The sequence below is a fragment of the Serinus canaria genome, chromosome 7 (assembly GCF_022539315.1).
Source record: "Serinus canaria isolate serCan28SL12 chromosome 7, serCan2020, whole genome shotgun sequence".
Classification (NCBI taxonomy): Eukaryota; Metazoa; Chordata; class Aves; order Passeriformes; family Fringillidae; genus Serinus; species Serinus canaria.
This window is the reverse complement of record NC_066321.1, coordinates 27,839,882-27,862,340: the sequence shown is the minus strand read 5'-3', so window position 1 is coordinate 27,862,340 and position 22,459 is coordinate 27,839,882. Positions and strand designations below refer to the sequence as shown.

The following is a 22,459-nucleotide window of genomic DNA, read 5'->3' as shown; positions in this document are numbered from 1 at the left end:
GGAATTACAAAAAGCCATGCACAAACCTGGTTGCTAGAGGCTGCCCTGCTTTCTGAAGCCTGTGACCATGCAATTTATTTCTCAGTTTTTGAAGTCCATCTACCTCAAGTTTGTTGGCATACTTGGAACTGTCTCTCAAATCCTCTTCCAGGGAATGAAAAGGGAGATAACAAAGGTGGGACCATGGATATCATTGCCTGACCTCAGGGCATGCTAAGGATGGTACTTCCTAAAACACTGAGGTGGATGAGCCTGCTCTAATGAAATAGACAATGTAACCATTAATGTGATGGGATCTTGAGGATGAAATTGAAATTACGCAAAGAGAAACTGGAAGAGGCATCTCTTCTGCTCTAAAGCTTTGCAACAAAGCCTCACTTTAGACTGATTTTCAAATTTTGGCAGGTCTCCATTTACAAATACTTCAATCTTTTGCAATAAAATACATCATAGAGTTATTTATTTAAATTCAATCCAGCTGAAAACCAAACTCCTCCTGCAGTGCCTTCATCAGTATGATCTCTATTATACATAAATATGTAACATGTTTTAGACTAAACAAGCTCCCTCCTCACAGCAAATGGAACTCCTCATTTAACCTACCCAGTCCCAGAAACCCAGCTGTCTACCACAGACCTGTACAGACTTCCTCTGAGCCAGAAAGTACTGCCTTGCATGAGAGCAAATCCATTCATTGCCACTTTAAGTGCCTATCAGCTCCATAGGAATGGAACATGGAGTGAAGTGGGTTAATCTCACTTGTTAAAAAACCTCAGAGTCCATTACAAACTGGAACTCATTGAAGCAGAAACACCCACTCAGTTACAGCCTTGTAGTGTCATAAAAATATCAGGCTGAAGATATGTACACACAGCACACAAGGTCACACCATTATTATAAACAGAGTCCAAACACCAAATATGCAATCACTTACAAAAACATTGCCTTTAGCACCCTCCCCAAATCCAGTACTCTTAGAAGAACACTGCTGGTACATGCTGGGTAGCAGAAATGGCATTTCTCCACTCCACATTTCGGGGCTCTGGTAAAATTTTTCTACCCAGGCATCTCTCTAAGGCTCCTGGAGGAAAACTTTCTTTTTACTCCTCCTTTGCCTTTCCAAAAATCTTATAAAATAATATCTGTGCTACAGATTATATTGTTCCATGTCCTGCAGAGTACTTTAAAAAAAAAATGAAAATAGTCTCTTATGAAGAAAGAGAACTTTTTTAAGACCAGGAGCAACTGGAACTCAGTGATCCCTTGAATTCAATGTAGAGTGCTGAAGAGTCTTAGGCAATTAAGAGCCTAACCATATGCTTCTGCTCCATGGGGCTGACAGCCACTCATTAGAACTATGGATCATGCTGTGTGGGCTGTAAAACCACAAATTAGAAAAGACATAGTATATAATTAGCAAGGGATTCATTACGAACTGGTTTAATAGTAAGCTGGCATGTTGTTTACATTTATTAGGAGAACTGAGTTTTATCTTATTTTGAGGGCAATTTTGAAAATGGAATCACTTACTGAGGAAAACCAAGTAATTAAAAAAGACAAAAACAAGACCTTTGTCTTCTGAGGTGATGCAAGCTTTTCCAACCCCAGCACACAACTTCCTAAGTCCTTGAGACAAACGTGGTTTTTTCCTTCTGGGTAGTATCTTTCCATTCCAACATTTCAAACCACATGGGCACTGACTGTTCACCTTCCTGGGCTCACATCTTATAACAACATAAAAACCCATCTTGGTTCCTGAAGTCTAGGTTCCCAGATTCCCAATTAAATTCCCCTTCATTTTGATTACCATAGTAAAAGAGAGTGATTTAGGATTAAAATGCAGGAGTCAGACATACATATAATTTCCAAGTGAATCATCACATGAATGAATAAATAATGTACTGCAATGAACCTGGAACCAATTTCTCAGCATGGGAGTGAATTGAAAGAATACTGGTTCCTTCCCCTAGTTTAGTCCAATCTGCAACATAGTGTAAAAGGAGGAAGTAGAAATGGCCCTGGGGTAGCAATAGTTAAACTGAACCCATCATAATCAACCTTTCCAGAGCATTTTATGCTACCTAGTTAGTGTCAAAGACAGCAATGCAAGCTGGGCAGCCTGACATGTGCCTCGCAGAAATGTCACTGTTTGGATTCAGCAGAGCTGATTACACAGCAGTCAGAACAGTGGGAACTAGGCAAACATCTAGTGAAAACCTTTGTGTTTACATTCACAGCTGCTCAGGCCACAGCCCCATACCTAGGGGACTGTCCTAGCTGCCCTTTGTGTCTCAGACCAGGAAGGAGAGATGGGGATGGGTATTCTTATGTGCTTTCAGCACTGCTGTAATGTTTTTAGAAACAGAGGAAGAATCTAAGTCCACTGACCTGTTAAATCCTCACTTTTGCCACCCGAGCACCGAGCACTATCAAGTTTCACAGGCACTCCTGCTAAGAGGGCAATTTGCAAAGTACAACACTGATAGGAGTGACTGATGGTGCCTTAACATAAAAGCTTTGGTTATCAGAGAATCAGTAAGAGTCACAGAGTCCTAGGGCAGTGTTCCCAGCAGATCCAGCGATGTGTTTACACATGCTGGGCTTGTTTGGAAACCTCTTGAAAGTTGCTACTTGAGGTTGTAGTTACTGATGTGTTACCTCTGTGGTACCTGGGGTTTGCACAGGGAGTCTCAGAGGCTGCTGAGACCCAGGCTGAAGCTGCACTGCATCCAAGAACTCCACATGTAAAAATGCAAACAGCACTTTTGGCTTGAGGCTTAACCCATTTCAGCACTAACATGGAAGAGGTTTTATTTTTTATGAGATCAAGGTTTACCACGTGTGAATACCAGGAACTTTTTGCTCATGGTGACTGCAGGTATTTGTCACGCACACTTGTTTTTATTTTAATTCTCACATTTGTATGGTAAAAACGATCCAGAGAGACAAAATTCCAATGGCTGCTAACCAAGGGAAGGTGAGGTAAGTGAAATTTCAACGAATGATACAATCTCTTAAAGGTGAGGAGCTGGCATTTCTCCTACACTTGGTGAACAGCCTGTGATAGCAATGATCCTCAGCATGTTCTTCCATATTGCACTTTTGGAAGCAGCTTTATTCTGCAATTTATCACAACCAGGGTTCTGCATAACCTTTCCAGAGGAAATTCTGAACATCCTGTTCTGGCAGGTCCTGACCTTTTCCAAGCTCTGCTTGCAAGCACCAGGAATTTCAGCTTCAGAGAATATATGGAAAAAATCATGCAATTCCTTTTCTTACTTAAACTCACAAAAAAACCCTCCCTTTTTTAAAAAAAAGTCGCACCTTTAACTTTTTAAACAGAACCAAAACTAGTCCATAGGCCAATCACAATCAAACTATAAAGGAGACTTATTGAGCTACAAGATATTACTATGTCCCCAGATAACATTTGATATGAAACAGCAATTTTCAGGATTTGGATTCCTTGAATCTTCAGTTGCCTGGCTCTCCTTTGTGCTGTAAACAGGAAAGATGGCTCTGTTGAAAGGCCACCTGCTGTGCCTGTGGATTTCCCAGCACCACTTCTGTGTCCATGACCTTCTCTATGCAGCTCTGATGGCTGCAGCCAACACAAGAGAAATTTCTGCCTCTGACCTTGTGCAACAGGTTGTTGGTCAGAGAGACTCTGGGTGTCTCTGACAGCCACCCTGTGTCTAAGATGAGACTGAATGCAAGTTATTCCTGAGGCATCTTGTTTATGAGGAGTGGATTTATGATTGGGGTTGAGCTGCCTCCATGGATCAGCCCAGCCCAAAGCCACCTCCAGAGGCTGTAGACAGCATGCTAAAGCTGAGGTCTGATCAAGCAGAGTTAGGCTGTCCACACTCCACACACTAATCTGTGTCTAACCACTCCTAACCCATTCTAGAGGCTGCAGAATCACAGAACTGGGTGAAAGAAAATCTCCCAGCTATCAGTCTCATCACAATAAAGAAAATATCCTGTAATTTTCTGTCAATGAAGAAACCAAGCTGAAGGGGGTTTTTTCATCATTCACATTATTATTCTAGTCCTGGCATTGTTACCATGGACCTTTGAAGAGAACTCTGTTTTCTACTCCAAAAATTGGAAAGCTTTTTTTCTTTTTTAAATCTTTTCATCCAACTCTTCTAAACCTGCCCAACCCAATACAAATTGCAAGGGCTTGTACAACTCAACTCTTGCATTCATAACTTGGACTCTGATACTGTTCCTTTACCCTCCTCACCTATTTCAATTGATCTTACTTGTTCTCTTTGAAATCCTCACCTTCTCTTGTCTCCCTTGCTGCTTCTCAAGTGAAACCACTCCCTCCCACCTATTCTGCACTCACAACTTGCCTCTTCAGTATTTGTTAGCACTGGACATCAGACCAAGCATAAAAATTGTATCACCAAACTATACTATAAAGCCTGTGTCTGATGCAAAAAATATAAAAGTAGCTTTCAGTCATAGTCACAAGAGCTACTTCATTTTAATTCATATTCATTTTTGCTCCTAACTTGTGAGCTGCATGTTCAGTAAGTAAATACTTGCACATTTAATCAAATGTAATAAAGAAAGTCAGAAGCAGTTATCATTCTAAGATAATTTTCCACAAGAAAAACACTACAACAGGGATGTCAGCCACAGTGACACTGCCTTATCCAGCTTAAGAGAACAAAACCGAGCTCAAACCAAAACGAATGCATCAGACACTGCATCAACAGGGAAGGAAGTTTGCATGTGAGGGAAGGTATATTCAGTGAAAGCTTGTTAATGCTTGATGTGTTACCCCAGAGAGTGGCCCTGTGAAGCCAGCTGGCATGAGAGCCCCCAGAGCTGTACCTTGGAAGAGCAGTGATCTTCCCCCACTTCTCCACGCAGAAGCGCCTGGGCCCGTTGCTGCCGCGGAGAGAGGCAAAGCCTTCGTAGGGAATGCTGGACGTGCCTGTGACAAACTGGCAGCACAAACACCTGTCAGGACAGGCCTGCACACAGGGGCTGGGGGGGGACACAGCAGCACACCCACCACAGCCCAGACACTTCTGGAAAAGCATTTGCCAAGCAAGGAAATTCGTGAGGCACAAGCAATAAATGTGACTTTACATGGAGGCTAAGGGCAAAGAGACTGTTTCCTGGCTGGGCTCCAGAAGAGGCAGCTTAGCAGATTAATTTCCTCCAAAGGTCTTCTGCTCCATAAGTATTGTAGAATAACACACTACCAGTATGCAGTTACTCATACTTAAGCCTAAGTGAGTTTTTTGCTGCTGTTTCCTGCATTAAAAGGAACTAACACAAAACATAGTAGTAATATCTGGTGGCTTTGTGTTATGCCTCTCTAGCTATGTGGATTTCCTTTGCTTTATAAACCACAACTACTGTAAGAAAAGGACAAAATTCTGAAGGTTAGATATGCCCACTGACATTTGCTGAAATACTGACTGGGGAGGAGTTTTATTTACAACCTGTCATGAACAAATCAAATGTAGCTTTTGACAGATCAGAGACTACTTAATTTGTAATGACCTGGATATTACAAAAAGTTCTGACTAAAAGATGTGACAGGAACATACAAGCAGACATTTCTGTCTCTCCATCAAATGAGATGTTCCACACTGTCTTATTACAGACTTTTTAAAAATACTTAAACTGATTCAAAAAGCAAAATTCTTCATAATTCAGTGATGAGATAAAAATACTGAATTGTTAAAAACAGCGGATTTCATATTAGATCAATAACGTGGTATGGTTTGCAGTGGAGGTTTGTCTGTTTCTATACAGACAGGATGGATGTAACCTGAAATTAAAAAATTTAACTCAATAGTAAACCCATAGTAAAAATATTATTCTGTTGAGTTTTTTTGTTCTTCAGCAGCAGGGTGACTAGAACCTGCAGGTTTAGTGAAAATGGAATTGGACTGACTTTAAGGTTTCCATCATTATTTTCTAAATTGAAGCCTTGAACTTCCATCTAAACTTTCTCCTTCTTAAGCTGTGTAAATACTATTAACATTTCTACCTAGTGACATAACCAATCACACAGTTTTCCTTTTCTATCTTTAGGAGTCTTAATGTACTTTTAATCAAACAATAGTAAAGGATTATTGACATCAGCCATTGTATCTTAAATGTACTTCTAATCTTAGAAATCCATAAAAATAGCTGTGAGCTTCTGTCACTTGATTACATTTAACCTCTGACTCAGGCTATTCCCACTAGCAAACATCACCATAATTTCTGGGTATCCTAAACCAGGATGGGGCTGTTTTAGCATCAAATTTTAATTATTTTTACTCAGATCAGCTGATTTCTTACCTGTAAAAGTCTTAGACGTTGTTCATTGTTGAACCTTTCCACAGCAGCCCAGAACCACCGAATTACAATGTGATTGTCATGATAGCCTGTTAAAACAACAACAGCCTTTATACTTTCAGGTGCTATGAAAGTGATTGAGGGAATAGTTAGGAAGCTTTGCCTGGTTTGGCCCTAGTCACAGTAATGCCATATTCTTTATTCAATTGCATCAAAAGGCAGAAGGTGAGAGGGAAATACTCCTAAAATGCTTAGAAATCCTGAAGGCAGAGAATGAATGTACTATGACAAAAAGAATTGATATTCCTTGTGCAATCCTTTCTTCCATTAATCAGTCACTAACAGGAATGCCAGTTCCTGAAATATTCCAATAGTGTGCTATTTATCTATCCAAAGCTACAAATGATGCTGCAACCATCTCTCTCACAGTACCTCACAGCTCCCAAATCTTCTGTTGTTCTCAAATTATTTCAACTACCAGCCTGCAGCCACTGTGACTGCTTCTAATTTCCTGTCAACTTTGAGTGTGTAAAAAAAGTGACTAAGAATGGCTCCCATTTCCATTTCTCTCCCAGGTCTGGGAGGTACCTCCCAGTGTGCAGCTGAACATAGCACTTTCTATGGAGAAGAATGTTCTGCCATGCTGTCTCAGCAAGAACAGCCAGGGAAGAGCTGCAAAGAGATGCAACAAAGCAAACTAAAATGGAAAAATTACCTTCTCCTAATGCTAACTTAACCAGAGAAGCTCAAAAGTTACCATAAATGTATCTCATGGGATGGTTCTTTACTGTCTTGAAAACCAGGTAGATCCAGAGCTCTGGACATTCTCACTGAACAAGTCAAAACTCAAGTTACCTCCTCTGTACTCGGTATTGTTTCTCCAATCACTCAAGTCAATTTCTGCTGTTCCAGCTATAACCAGTTCCAGTTCTCTGGCATCAAATACAGACACCAGTCTTGCATCAACCACCTGTGAAAGGAAATAAAATGCATAGCAGCATTTCTTCATGTACTGATTCGTGCCTCCCCATAAAGTCTGCTACGAAGGTATTTACCAGGTAGCGTTTTAGGTAATTCAGAATTCAGTTTTTGTCTTTTTAAACAAACAAGTCTCAGAGACCCAATGCAGAAACAGAGCAAGGATTCAATGCTAATCATCCAGTGATTGAGAGTATTGTCCAGTGCAAAGCAGATACATAACCATGGTCTTTATGTAAATTACTAAAAAAATTTTTTTTACACTTCCTTCCTCTTCCAGTATCTACAAGAGCACTTCTGATCATATTTGGGACCCCATATTTGGGAAATGTATACAAGGAGAAAAATATTTTGGAAGGAGAAAGAAAGTAAGTTTAATTCTGGAGCTTTTTACCTCATAGAAACCACGAACTAGACTTTCTGTTTGTTGTACAACTCCTCTCTCAATTCTCCATTTCACCATTCTCTCTATGTATTCTTTCTTGTTCTTTTCAGTGACTGGGATATTGGCACCTCCTGGTTTTAGTTCCCGTTCTGTGATCTTAGGAGAAAAAATGACCAAGTGACAACTCAGTTATTATAAAGATAAAAGAAGGAATTGTAATAATTTTAATTTTTAAGCTGAAGTATTTCCTCAAAATCACTAACCAAGCCTGATTAGGAAACTGGAATATACGAAGCAAGAGAACATATAAACAATTATTTTTTAAAATAAAATTTTAAATTCCATTTAGTCTGAGCAACCTTCATAATTAGATTTAAGAATAAGTTGAGAAGAAGAAACAATCTTTACAGTGACTAAAGCATTGAAGTTTTCTGAATAATACCTTAACAAAGGTGTTGTAATACCTTTGAATGGCAACTTTGCTCCAATTAAATTCAGGTAAACTACCTCTAGCAAAGCAACCCTAAAGTCTGATATTTCAGATACTCTCCAGAAAATCTCCTTAACCAGAAAAACGTGTTTAACCTGTTACAAATATTAATTCCTCCTCAGATTTCAACATTGGTTTCACCAGCAGGAACTTTTTAAATTCAAGTTCAAGGCAGCATGGAGGGACACTCGTTCTTCTGTCCAAAAAAATGTTTATCTAGCAGAAGAATGCACCAAGGAAATTAAGAGACTTGCACACCTGCCCAAAAACTTCTTCATTTACAGTAAAGGTGAGATCTAGGATATCGTGTATGTCATTGTCTTTCATCCACTGCAAACTCTGGTGAAACTCTTCATCCAAATATTCCAGGTCACTCAGGTCACAGAGTCTGACAGAAGAAAGAAGAAAACACACAAATACAGATGATGGCAGCAGCCTGTGCTCAGTAACTGAACTCAGACACAACAGACTGTGAATGGGAGCCAAGAGAAACATTAATAAAGAGGACAACTTCAAATCTCTGTTTATTTGCCTGGTAACAGCAGTATAACACAAAATAACTCTGTAAATATACAAAACTCAGAATTTAATTTGAAGACAACATTGCTTCTTAATGGTGAGTCTGCCCCATGTTTCCTGAGAAGCACATTTTGGAATTATGAAAATACACAAACGGAAGAGACAAAGAATTCAAATAAAAAAAGAAATTTTAAGATTTTTTAAACAAGCAAGCAATGTCCTTTTTGTTGATGTAGCTACACTGCCTCATCTCCATCATTTGTTTAACTGCTTAGATTTCCAGCTTACCACATACTTACCATACTTTCCCTTACCTCATCCTTCTCACTAAGATGATGCTGCTAGCATTTAGGTTTTAAAAATGTATGTGCAGTAGGAATGGATTAATTACTCCCCACTACTAGAACATGCAATGTTTTACAGGAAAAAAAAATGCTTCCAGACTTCTTAAAACCAGCTTTCAAATAAAAAGTAAAGCACCTTAAGCTCATTAGGTCTTAGGTTCCAGACATGCTGAGCAAGCACAGCTCTCATTGTTTCAGCCAGAACAGAAGCAGTAGTTCTGGAAACTAAGTCTGAAGTCTATCAAAGCACAGCTCCTCAAAATGGAGACTGCCAACAATCAGTCTACATCTGAGAATGCATGGTGCAGTCTAAGTTATGAAGTGATTCATATCCTATCCTGTGAGTCATTACATGACAAAAGAATAAGAACTCTATTAATATCTGGAATAAGCCCACAGCACTGCACTGTACATCTTCAAGTCTAAGATTTTTTTAGAAGAAAGCTGGTAACAGGGCTAAAAAAAACACAAGGTTCTCATACTGATCACAAACAACATTCTGAGATAGTGGAAACAAGGAAATTTTTCAAAAAAATTCATGGATTGAAATCAGTTTACTAATCAGAAATTATGGCCTGTCTCCTTTGTCAATACAGCATCATAAATAATCCATACACAAAATGGCATCTTTGATAGGGAAGGAACCAAACCAAAGAGGAGACAGAACAATTCTACTCACATTCGGAGGAGGGCTTTATAAAAGGGTCTTGTAAAAAAGGCATCCAGCAAATACTGATGGATCAGAGCAAGACCAAGAATTCGACCACTAAACCTGAACCTGGAAGAGAAAGAGTTACAGTTGTGATACTGAAACTTTGTGGTTGGTACACTGCTCTGTCATCAAAACTGGCATGTATTTCCAAACAGCATTATTAAATCAGACAGCTATGTCTAAATTGTGGTGTTTTTGTTTATTTCTTGGGTTTCTTTAACATTCTCAGTAAGGCACAGGGAAAAAAAAATAGTAAAAAAAGCAAGACTGCAGGGTGTGGAAAATCCCTCAGATACCTAAGTACCAACTGCTCAAAAATGTTAAATCCATATTTAACCCGATCAGCCCCTGCCAGAGCAGCCACTTTATAAATGCATTATCTCCCACAATGATAGCCACTGTCTATTTTTATTTCACACCCCTACAGGATTAACTTGTTTTCATGTTATAGAGGGGCCAAAGGTTCTTCTACTCTTCCCCTGGCTGACAGCTCATGCTGCCTGTCTTTCCTACTTACAGGGGCTCCTTGCTCCCTCTTCTGACTGTGGTTAAGGAGTTCTCTGTATGTTTTGCAGTCCTCTCTCCAGCCCTATGTCAACAGGATCTAAATCTCCTTCTCTCACCTCCTTCTTCCCTTATTATCTTCATTTTGTTGGGTGTGTAAGGAGGAAGTCTGCCAGGGTTGAGAACAAATGGCAGCAACCTTGAAATAGGAGGGTCTTTGCAAATACTCCCATGAGAATCAAGACTCATTGTGAAAGCTCTTCCACAATTCTAGAATTAAAGTCTAGTGTTTCTTTTCAAAGTAAATGTTTCTTGAACTTTCTGTTTATGGATCCTTAACAACATTTCTCTTGGAAAAAATCAGGGCTTTATTATACCTGTTTGTACAATGTTTGCAAGATGAAGATGTGACAAAGCCTTCCCCCTTCCATGCATAAATTGCTTGTCACAGCTGCATTTCCTGAATTCCCCCTGGGGCTGTACAAAACCAGCACTCTCTGAAAGAGATAGGGGTCATGCCTCCTCCATTCCCCAGGTCTCTGGTCCAGCACTACAGAAGCCAGGGATGAATAAAAAACGTTGGCAGAAGCTGCACAGCACATAAGGGTTTTCTCTCACCTCTATGCCAGGCTGTTCTGCCTTTCCAATGGAGACCTGAAGTACTGGAGTTCAACAGGCAGGTTGCTCCAACTAACTGAACTACCAACCAGTTAATTTTCTTTTCATTTGTAAAATTAGTAATGAGATTCCCCTCTGATACTCATTCTTCATAACTGGCCTTCAAAAAGTAAGAGCTCAGGGCATGTCTGTCCTACAGAGATGAGCAGTTGTCATTCCACTATTAATGTAATCCAGCTACTTACACAGCAGAATTCTCTATTAATAGTCACAGCACAGCTTTACAGATTTATGGTGATGCCATGGCTTAAATCAACTGAGGGTGATTTAAACTGGCTTATAATTGTAAAAATAGGATTATGCAAAAATCCTCGATAACTATTTTAGCAGCATGGGTGAATGTACAGACTCTTTCAAAGCTGTGTGATCAGCAGTCTGCCCCCTACCCCCAATTAAGATATCACCACAGATTTCCTCCCAATATGTATGCTGGGGTTTTTCCACTGAGGAGATCTCTGTACTCTTTAGGAAGACTCAAACAAATTACATACAGTAATACGTGCCTGAAACCTCCCTTCATCTCCTCAGCTGACAGAAAGTCAAAGTGTTGTTATTTTTTCTTGGTTTTTTCTAATACACAAGAGGTTAATATTGCTTTCATGAAATAAGTACTAGTGTACAAGAAATGCAGGGAGTTGTGTAGTGAGACAATCCCATGATACACGTTCCAAATCATAATTTTGCTGACCTTGTGAGAAATAAGATCATTTAAAAACCACAAGAGAAACCAAAATCAGGGAAGTCTAAAGCAATGCAATTATTTTGCTGCTGGTTAAAAAGATCAGATTCTGTGTTACATGCCTGAGCAGATTTGAGCAGTTGTTCTACAAGTGGGAACAACAGAAAATGTACCTGAAAAACAAAAGGAGTATTCTTACCACTCATGGTGATTGTCCACAAAAGCAGACATGGGACTTATTTGTACTGTGTAGGTATCATTGGCTGAATATTCAAACAGACCATAATATGGATTGAAGAGCTCCCTGGACACCAGGAAAAAAAACTCTCTTGATGGTCCACTGTAGTCCAACCTTGAAAGAGAAACCTGACATTACTATGAAGTAAGAAACCTTTTTTTTTTTTTTTAATCTACATTCCTTACACTATATTTTGATTCAAATTTCGTAAGATTTTAACCAAAACTCTTATCCATGCAGATTGCCTAATGCCAAAGTATGTGGAACTCTCAAGGGACTATTCTAAAATGGAATGGCTTGGACAACTGGAATGAAGGTCTCCATGTGGGCTGCACTCAGAAAAAAGCTTTGGCTCCAGCTGCAGTGGCCTCTCTGCCACAGGAATATAACCAAATAATTGGGGGTGGGCAGGGTGGGGAGGAGGAAAATCATGAAAAGAGCCAAAATCAGACTTATCTGCATCTGACAAATTAGCAATGAAAATAAACAACGGTCATATTTTGCTTTTGCAGACTGCAACCATAAGACAATTGGAGGGATAATATTTGTGTTTTCCCTAGCAATATAATCTGAGATGACTTCAGTGATTTATGTTTCTTGGTCTAAATTTTCTTGTCTGTCTTCCAAACTTGAGAGCATTTAAATGTGTTTTGGAGAGTGCACTTCCTTTGTTGGGTTTTTTATTTGTTGTTTTCTACTTTTTTTTCCCTATTTCAAGATTCCAGTACTAATGAATCTAAATAACCCCTTCTTCCTGAGTGATAAACAAACTCATTGCTGACAATTCACTGAGACTGAATTGTGACATTACTCTGCAGGTCACCAGTGAAATGAGTTAGGTATGTTATTAATGCTCTATTAGAGTTGGAAAACAGAAAACTAGGAGTTTTCCAGTGGGGAGCAGAGAATATTATAACCCTAACAAAAAGAAAGACATTTTTATCAATAAAAGATTTAATATTTGACTCAAATGCTAAGACAATGCACAGACAGAAGTACCACAGAGAAGGTCAGCTTTCACAAAGAACTCCTGCTACAAATGTTTTGGCTCATAAACTTTTACAGAAGACACAACCACAAATGAGAGTTGTTTTGAGGATGAAGCTGTCAGGAAAGTAAAAGCTAGGTGCCATTATCAAGCTGAGGACAAACCTTTCCTCAGATGAATAAAAAACATTTTCCCTTCAGCCACTTGGAAGCATTTCACCTCTGTTAAGATTCAGCAGTGAAGTACTGAAACAGATCCTTACCCTGGCAAGAAGGGGTAGATTCAAATTAGAGACCAAAAAAAAAAAAAAAATCAAAAATGGTTCGATACCATGGACAACTGCTGGATCTTGATCTTGGCACCAATACCAGGATCAAGTAAAGGGTCATCTGCAAGACTCTTGCAAACTCCTGGGATACTCAGACACACTAAGAAATCCTGAGATAGAAAGGAAACTGTGTGCTTGACTATCAGGCACTTCATCCAGCTCCCTCTGTATGCAGTTACTGTGAGTCATGTTAAATAAATCAATCATGAGAGTCCTGCACTGCCAGTCAGATTTATCCTACAATTAAAGGCTTGGCACAAGGGTGAGAAAACTTCATACAAGAGGTATGCAACCACACAACAGCTGCAACTGTGGGGCATTTGGATATTCAGGAGAGTAATATGTTGTTGGCAACATGACTCATGTCTCCTAGGAAGCACCATTAATACTTCAGATTTACCACTCTTAAATGCAAAGCAGCTTCTTCAAGTAGTTCAAAGACCTCAGGAAAAAAAGGAATGATATTTTTTTCTGCATAACTCTTTGTAGTTTATTACCAAAATAGATGAGTGTATAAAAACCATTAAATGAGCATCACAACTGATGAGTACAGAAGCTGAAGATTTGAGAAAGATACACATTATGAGACTTATGATAGAAATCACTTGAACAGCAATAACCATGTCTGAGTTGTCCCACTTACTATTTTATATACTAATAAATCAATAGTCACTAGAATGTTGTATCATATAAGTATTTCCTTACCCATTACTTTGACTTATGTCTCTTTACCAAGAGGAAAAGAAATGCAAAAGCAAACTCTTACTTACACTCTTAAAAAAGGAGGAGCAAATAGGAAACAATTAACTTTCAGTATTCCTCCTCTCCTCCACCCTGACCTGTCTTTCTTCACCTGGCCAAAGGAAGGGTTGGATGTGATACATATCCTTGCACCATCTCTGATGAAACAATACTGTTTGCACACATCCTTTCTTCATTAAAAATACAGATGTGTAAATCAAGGATTGACGTCATTTTAATTTGTCCTTGCTCCTAATGAACTGATTCTTTTCCATTGAGGCTAGAGTCTCATGTAAAGCTGGATTTAATGGGGACAGGAGGTGTCACCACATTTCCAGGTCACTCTTCATGCTGCTGAGTGGTGAAATGCAAAATTCCTACATCTGATGAAAGGAAATTGTGTATCTGGATCAATCTCTATTTCATGTATGATTTAAAGACTTTCCCTTTCATTTTTAAATCTGATTTGAGGTGGTAGCTGTGAAAGGAAAGGCTGGTAGGGGCTGTGTAAAGCAGGCCTTGCTCCTGCATCCCCACCCTCCTTTGTCAATACAGCATAATCTCACTGTGCACCAGCCTTGCCATTCCAGTTCTGAGCTCTTCCTCAGACAGCACGGTGATATTATTTATATGAACAAGTCCACACTTGGCTCTCAGCTGTAAACATTCTTTATTTTAAGACTTCACTGGATCTTTATTAACACTAAGTGCTTCAGGGTGAACTTTCAACAAACAGTAGGATTTAGAGGTTTTCAAAGACATATTAATTTTATCTAATCTTGTAGGAGATGTTTCTATTACAACTTTGCATTTTAAAGACTCACACATTGCATGGCAATAGCCCACACTACAGCATTCCAAGAGCTGTGCTGCAGTTTCTGAGAATCATGGAATAAAAGTTTGAATATTTATGAACATATTCATGAACCATTTCCACAACAGACAAGTGGGCTTTAAGGCCTGCCAAAGGGGGCACAAATCAAGAGACAAAAGCAGCAAATAGTACATTGTTTCAGTTTCACTTGCAAAGGAAACTGAACCACATCTTGCTTTGCAAAGCACATCTCACAACCTGGAACACACAGACACAGTCTGAGCATTCTCTGAATGTGACTTTGAAATGTAGGGAATATTTGGGGTTTTTTAACAACTGGCAACAGCCCAGCTGCTTTTATTTGTGATGTAGGCCCTGGCCTGAAGAGGCAGTGAGCACCTTCTGTAGTACTGAGGGATTTCTGCTCCCAGTGCCTCACACAGGGCTAAATGAAGGACTGAGCCCATAGCCTACTCTGAAAGTATGCTCCCTCCAACAAATGGCAGCTGTCTTTTGGAGACACAACAGCACTGAGAGAAAAGAAATATGAATAATAACACAAGAAAGTTGTTTGGTTTTTAATTTGCTTTCCCAGCAACATTCTGAAACACACCAACTATTGGGAAAATTCACATAAGCATTCACATTACTTCTGCAAAGGCAGGATATGCTACATTGCAAAATGTTTAAGAAGCCATCTTGAACAGCTGTATGTTCTAGGCTTGTGTATGTGGCATTTCCTGACCACAGTCCTTCCTCTTTTCACTCCAGATAACAATTTGGTGAGAGAGGAGCTGCAAGACACTGTGTTCTCAGACCACAAATACTTCCCTGTTCTACTCACCCTTCTTCCCCAACGAACGTGACATAGAGTTTATTTCTCTGCAGGTCTTTTCTTGAGTAGCCCATGATCTGGTTAAAGGCATCTTCTAACAAGTGATCTCTCCTGATGATTAATCTGAAGGGCAAAATTATTTTGAAACAGCATTTTGTGAACATGAACCACATCTGGAAACATCTATTTACACAGCAGGATAGTAACCAAGGTGATTTCAGAGATACCTGTTTCTGCTGGATAATTTTATTCATATCAGGAAGCTCCTGTTCTCCTCCAATGCTGTCCCTTATGTTTCAATAAAATGTCCCTTGGACAAAGAAGAGTAGTTTTCTTTTGTCTGCCTTGATTCTTCCTTAAACTAAAGTCTTAAGCACAAAGGTCCTAAAGCTGGCATTTTCATTAAGTCTGAAATCCTTTTGTAAAGCTGGGCCCATAAGTGAGTTTAACTGTGAGGAAGAGTCTCATCTTTTCCGTAAAAATCAATCTCTTAACACAGAAAAAGGTAAGACCATGAAAAATCACAGTATGGTAAACTCAGAAACACACATCCCTACATTATCCTTGAGTGTGTGATGGTACAAAAAGTCCAGAAGGAATGGCAATTATTTGTACAAAATCCCACTGAAACATCACATGTGAAAACACCATGTACCTTCTGAAAGAAAAATTATGAAAATGAGGAAGTGTCATAAAGGTCTAATATAAGAGGTGAAATAATCCTCCTTACTTAAACATGTTATCCTCTGCCAAAAAAACATGTTTAATTAGTTTCCTGAAACTTCACTTGCTCTATATTCAAATACTGCCATCAGAGAGCAGCTGCTGCTGCCTGCAGGAAGGCAGCTGAACCCACCACAGCTCCTGCAAAGCCCCTCTGGCCCTGCAGAGCTCAGGGACTGCACTGAGCCATCCTGCCAAGGACATGCAAGGGGAGAGCAGGAACTGAGCAGGCACCTGGGCAAAGAGAGGACACAGGCAGCAGTGGAGCTGTGCTGGGCCCTGCTTTGAACAGGTCAGCGCTGTTGCCTGGGGAAGCATCCCAGGGAAAACCTCCATTCACGTGTCAAACTGCAGCTTAAAAATCTACAGTGTGATGGCAAAAAGCTCAGGGAAAAAAGGACAGGGAAAAAAGGGTGTAAGAAATGGAACAGATTGTTTCAGGGAGCAAATGCTCCCCACCAGTTATTTGCCCAAACATTCAAGACAAAGCTTTCATAGATAAGGCTTTTACTGTTTATGATTTCATTATATTCTAGGCAGACATTGCTCAACCTTTGCCTCTTAAGACTTGTCTAAACAATAGCATTTTAATCCCATTTCAGTTTTGCAAAACTTGTAACAAGCTCACATGAATGAATTCTGAGCTTTGCACAGATTTCTGCAAAATAAGAGAAGTGACTGGCTGAAGGAAATTAAAAAAAATAGAAAATCCCTTTTTATAATAGAGGAAATGATTAAATCATGTTCTAGTGTCTCATGGCTATGAGTTTGATAACTGGCACAAGACTTGGTAATTTACAAAATTTTGAAAGTATCTTGTGAGGACAATTCTTACATATAACAGCACATAATCACATGATTAGCTAATAAATGAAGGAGAGAAGACCTCACTCCAAGTACTCTACCATTCAGAGTTCTAAAATAAAAATATTAGCAGTTTTTTAAGGCAGCCCTTAGAGTTAATAACATTTAACATATGAATCCTCTTTACTAAAGAGACTGTAGTATCAGGACAGGCAATGATGTACAAAAGGTATGTCTATCTAATTTTTTTTGTGGAAAAAGATAGGAGAAAATATAACTGTTTATATCATAATGGAAGAATTCAGATGCCTCCTGTTCTGCAGGCCTCTTCCCAAAGCTCTTTTTGGCACTGTTTTGGTAATACTGTCTGTACAAAAACATAGTTGGAGGAAGCACAGAGGTGCTCAGAACTTGCTGTATCCTCTGCTATGAATCACATGCTGGCATTAAGTCTTTTATTACAGGTTTTATATTCCCAGAAATGCCTGGGTAACCGTAACATCTGCATTCCTTCTAATGGGAAGAAGCTTGCAGATGTGCGAGGCAAGGCAAGCTGCCTGAAAAGAAATCCAGTTTTCATGAGATGCTTCAACCTACTTCAATTTCCCTGGGCCTTGTCCATATCCTTTAGTCTCCAACTTCCTGTAGAAGTTCCTCAGCTTGGCTTCAAAGTCTCTTTTGTAGGGAGCTGGAGCTCGGGCATTGGCACGCTGAGTACCTGCAGGGAGCAACAGGCACAGAATGAGCTGTGTGACACCAACTGATGGATGTCCCATCTGCTGCTGGACAGACTCCTTCATAGCAAAAGGTATGCCTGGTATGTGTTTGGTTTAGTCACCTTTATAAAGAGTAAAAGCTGCTTATCTTCAAATCTGCTCTGCATCCAAGACTTTTTGGTTGCTCACTTCCAATAGTATCATCTTTCAAAAGTAAATCTTCAAAGAGCAAATCCAGGTCAATGCAAAAGATGGATTTTAAAAACAACACAAGCAACTAGAAAGACTTCACTTCTTGTTTGTAAAGTGCACTTTATGCCTAACCTTTATAATAGTTCATACAATAAATGTTCGGTTCTGGTTTTAATATCATCAGGAAAATAACTCAAAAATGAAGCAAAAATAGGCTGGACTCTGCATTGCCCATGTTGACTACACCAAAAGGAAGAAGGAAAATATTTGGAAATTCCTTAGTGGAATTTTTCCCTGGGGAAGTAACAAGGAAGAAAAATATAGGAAGAATGGAAAGACTACCAAATTTAAGTTTGTGGAACTTCTAATCTGTGGCTGCAGAAACATACATGGTGGTCATGTAAGTGAATTTAATTTTGAGAAACTGGTTTTGAGGGTCAATTTCTTAAAAGCAGGAAGAGGTGAGATCTGTACACCAAAAAAAAAAAAAAAAAAAAAAAAAGGCATACCCTACAAGTGCATGTGCAGTATATACAAATTAGGTGTTTAGTCTCATCTATTCTGAAAACGGCCATCATTAAGTCTTGCACTGCCTCCTCCCTGGATAAATGATTTCTACCGACTGGATTGCGATGCAGGGTGCCAAGGAGGCAGTTCAACTCCTTCCCTGAGTGGCTGTGTTGACATCCCACAAAAAATCTGGATGATGTTTAAAATTTTTCATGCCCTAAAGTACACTTAAGTTGCCAACTACTTCTCTGGAACTAGTGGCCACCTGTAATGCACTGAAAGCACAAATGAACAGTTCAGCAGCTCTTTCTGCAGAGTTCCATCTTTTAACTCAGTTCCTCACCCAAGTTTACTTTTGGTTCCAGCCCAAAGCTAAGCCAACACAGAACACTGATTGCTACCGTGGGGGAAGGCATGGGAATGTAAGGTTTGAGGTGATAACAGAGAGGAGGTGCATCCACTCAGCCTGTGGGCAGAGATGGGGAAGGAGAGCAGCCACAAAGCCCATGGGGCTGACAGAAAAGGCGACAGCACATCCTGAGGAAGTGGGGGCTGGAAGGAGCTGCAGAGTCTATCTCTGCAGAGATCACAGAGAGCCAGTGAGCTCACTAACAACACCCAATGCCATTTAACAGGTCTTTAAAAGACCTGTCCGACCAGAAAGACACCTGGCACTTGTTCCAGGCTTCAAGTGAAGTGTGGGAGGATAGTAAATATCATGGAATCTGCTGGGCTCCAAATGGAACATGAAGGATCCCTCTGAAAACACAGATCGTGGTCATTGATTCATCTATAGTGGTTTTCCTCTTTTACTGAGAGCACCAAGAGCTTCTAAAGGTACACTCAGCTGAAATCTCCTGAAAACTTACAGAAACAGTGAACAAGCCTTTTAACTATTGGCCTTTTCCCTCTCTTGTTTGTTTTACTTTGGGTCAAACCATGTACAAAAATGCAGTCACCAGAAAAAGACAACAAAAATATACTTTAATGTTAACCCCTCAAGGAAGCTGGATTTTTCGGAAGGGTACCACAAAACATGAATCTGACAGCACATTACTTCATGGTTCAGAGATCAGCATCATAATATTCTGTCAGCACATGACAAGTCCTCACTGCAAATCAGATGCATATGCCAAGAAATTCCTGGGCAATTATAGTGATTACTTCCGCCTTGGGAACAAAAGATGTTAATGGAAGAGCTAAAAACCACCAGTGATGTGATAATCACACTTGATTTTCAAAGAGGTTATATTCTGAAGCAGATATAAAGAGTAGCTTCATGACTATTCATCTTTTCCAAAACAGAAAGTACAAGTGATTGTGACTGATCTGAACAATGGATCCTTAACACCCCACCTCGTGCAGTGCAGCACAGCCAGCTTAGCTGATGAGAAAAAACAGAGCCTCCATAGAAACATGGGCTATTTACAATTTCTCATCAAAAAAAGTCATTTGTACACCAACACAAACATGCATGCTTGCAGACTGACAGGGAGATTAAATGGTCTCTCTATATTTTTCTATGAGCCAGAAGAGAGATTACAATTTTAGGGAGAATGAGACTAAACCCATCACTGTTCCTTCTCTAATATCTGCTGCTACTGTGAGAAAATGAGAATATCAGATGTTAAAGACTGAGTGTACTTTGAAATTACTTTGTTGGAATGAAGCTATGCCCAGCATGCTTTGGTGCACATACCAGTGATTAAGAAATCTTAACTCTGGAAGCCAAAACTGGTTTTATTTATAAAAGACTGCCAGGTTTGCAGTTGGAAGTAAGATGCATACATGCAGATCATTCCCTTCTTTTCAATAAAGGCAAACAGTTATATCTAAACCATATACATACTGGAAGTATTAATAAATGTGAATATTGTATTTCACTGCTTCGCAGAAAGCCTAAGGTCATTAAATTTTCAGAGAGATCTTACAGAGCTCCTTTGTCCAATAGCAGGAAAAGCTACCAAATGTTTATGAATGCATTTAACCTGATTCCATGAAAAAAGGCAAAGCTTTTTGTTATTGTGGACAGGGAAATGCCCATGAAAATCACAGCTCTTTTTCTGATAAAAACTTCTTGCTGTCTGGAACTACCTAGAGTTCCTTACACCCTAAATGTTCTCTATTTATCTATATTTTTTGTTATCAAATTTGTAGAAATCCCCTTATGCCACTTCTGATTTATCTGTTATCGTGAGGAAACTAAGCATAGCAACATCTATCAACATGGCTTTCAAATGGAACTTATCATACTTGCAATAATTTAGTTCTAATCTGCAACTCAGAATCTGAAATATCAGTCTCCTTCCACTCTGACATGAATATCCAGACAGGTGCAGTATGCTATGTTTTGAACTCGTGTTAAAGTATAACAAGCTGGCTTTTATACATAAAAATGTCCCTCATTGCCCCACAGCCCCATTACATTGCCATTTTAATGTACAGCTACTAGATCCATGCTTTCAATCTCCAGGCATTAGGATGCTGGCATGAGCAGTCATTTAGTTGTTTCACACTAGTGAGAATCAAGTCTGCATGTTTTTTTACAAGTCAGAACAAAATCACAACCCCTGAAGTTGCAATACACCCAGCAAAGCATCTTGTGAGCCCAAGGCAAAGGTTCAAGTCTGACAGTCAAATGCAATTGTACTTGTTGACTTTGCTCAAAAATAGTTCTAGATCTTTGTCTTATCAAGGATGAGAAGTGGTTTCATGGAGCCCCTGCAGAAGCTTTGCCTGGAGCAACTTACCTGGAGAGTTCTGAGGTGAAGACACCGGCGAGCCTCGCGGGGACTGGCAATAGCTGGGGTGAAGTAAGGCATGTGGCGGCACATATGACATGATTTCCTCCTCAAACAAGCTGGCAAAAAGGGGCAAAGAAGAAAGAACATGTTTATTTCAATAAATGGCAGCTTTCACCTTCTAGGGATAAATCTCTAGTTATTAATCTGCTTTCTTTGATAGTCACTTACCTATTTTCCCTGTGCACACTTTGAGTGCTACAAAATATTTTATTGCCATTTCCTCAAGGAGATTTTTGAATGTACTGGAAAGCAGTAACTGCTGTTTGGGTATTTGCTCTCAAGGTTAAAATACAGTTAATCACCCTTGAAAATTCATGGGCCCCCCTAATTTATTTTTTTTCTTCTTAATGTTCTCATTACAAAGGGGTCAATAACCTTACTCAGAAACATTCTAAGCCTCCAGGATTAAGAATCACATCTGAACTTGTTAAGTGTATTGACTGGTAAGCTTGTTAGCATAACATTTTAGTTATTTTTATGCTTGTTAGCATAACATTTTAGTGTTATTTTAATAACACTCCTGCTGAACCAGGTATCACATCTAGCAAGCTCAAGCTCAGTTACTCCATGCTTCATCTATTATTGATACACCACTTTTTAAGTGAAAAAACTCAAACATTTTGCAGCCTAATCACTGCATCTCTGTGTGTGAATGTATGCAAATATGTATATTAAAATTTCAGTCTTTTACCAAATTTGACACAAGCAAACCCAAAAAGGGGCAGAATATCTAATGCCAGAATGGATCTGGTATCAAAAGGTATTCTGAATGTGAAACCTGACACAAATAAACTGCTGCAATAATATGTAAAAATTATTTTCAAAGATTGAGCTATAGAAAGAACTGCAAGCCAATCTTATACTATTCAATGTAATGAAAACAATGTTCAAATAAAAGATGTTTTTTACTAAGTCTGTTCACCAAACAAATATCTAGACTTTTTCCTACATGGACTTTTTTTAAAACAGGTCTTTTCTGACAGTTCTTTTTGCAGTCATGGCCATGTGATGTTTTCTCCCAAGTTACACATAAAAATCTTTAAAAGTTTTTAAAGAAACAATATCTACATTTCTAAAAGGCCCAAACATAGACTTAAAACACGATTTTTTTAGGAGCTGTCATAATTTGGAGATTTAGGGACCAGAAAGGATTATCATTATG

The 22,459-nt window shown here is 39.2% G+C and overlaps 2 protein-coding genes across 3 annotated transcripts in view; one reads left to right on the top strand and one right to left on the bottom strand.

Moving 5' to 3' along the window:
• The window catches only part of SLC39A10 (solute carrier family 39 member 10), a 336,276-nt gene that overhangs the window by 165,296 nt on the left and 148,521 nt on the right, over positions 1–22,459 (top strand). The window lies entirely within an intron of this gene.
• HECW2 (HECT, C2 and WW domain containing E3 ubiquitin protein ligase 2) overlaps positions 1–22,459 on the bottom strand; it is a 102,692-nt gene that overhangs the window by 7,303 nt on the left and 72,930 nt on the right. For both annotated transcript variants that reach the window (XM_030241912.2, XM_018911682.3), the window contains exons 18-27: positions 21,244–21,353; positions 17,673–17,793; positions 15,558–15,671; positions 11,804–11,956; positions 9,711–9,809; positions 8,427–8,556; positions 7,688–7,834; positions 7,171–7,285; positions 6,319–6,404; positions 4,849–4,961 (exon numbers count right to left, since the gene is read on the bottom strand). In XM_030241912.2, coding sequence (XP_030097772.1) covers positions 4,849–4,961; positions 6,319–6,404; positions 7,171–7,285; positions 7,688–7,834; positions 8,427–8,556; positions 9,711–9,809; positions 11,804–11,956; positions 15,558–15,671; positions 17,673–17,793; positions 21,244–21,353 — 1,188 coding nt within the window. The remainder of the gene's footprint in view (positions 1–4,848; positions 4,962–6,318; positions 6,405–7,170; positions 7,286–7,687; positions 7,835–8,426; positions 8,557–9,710; positions 9,810–11,803; positions 11,957–15,557; positions 15,672–17,672; positions 17,794–21,243; positions 21,354–22,459) is intronic.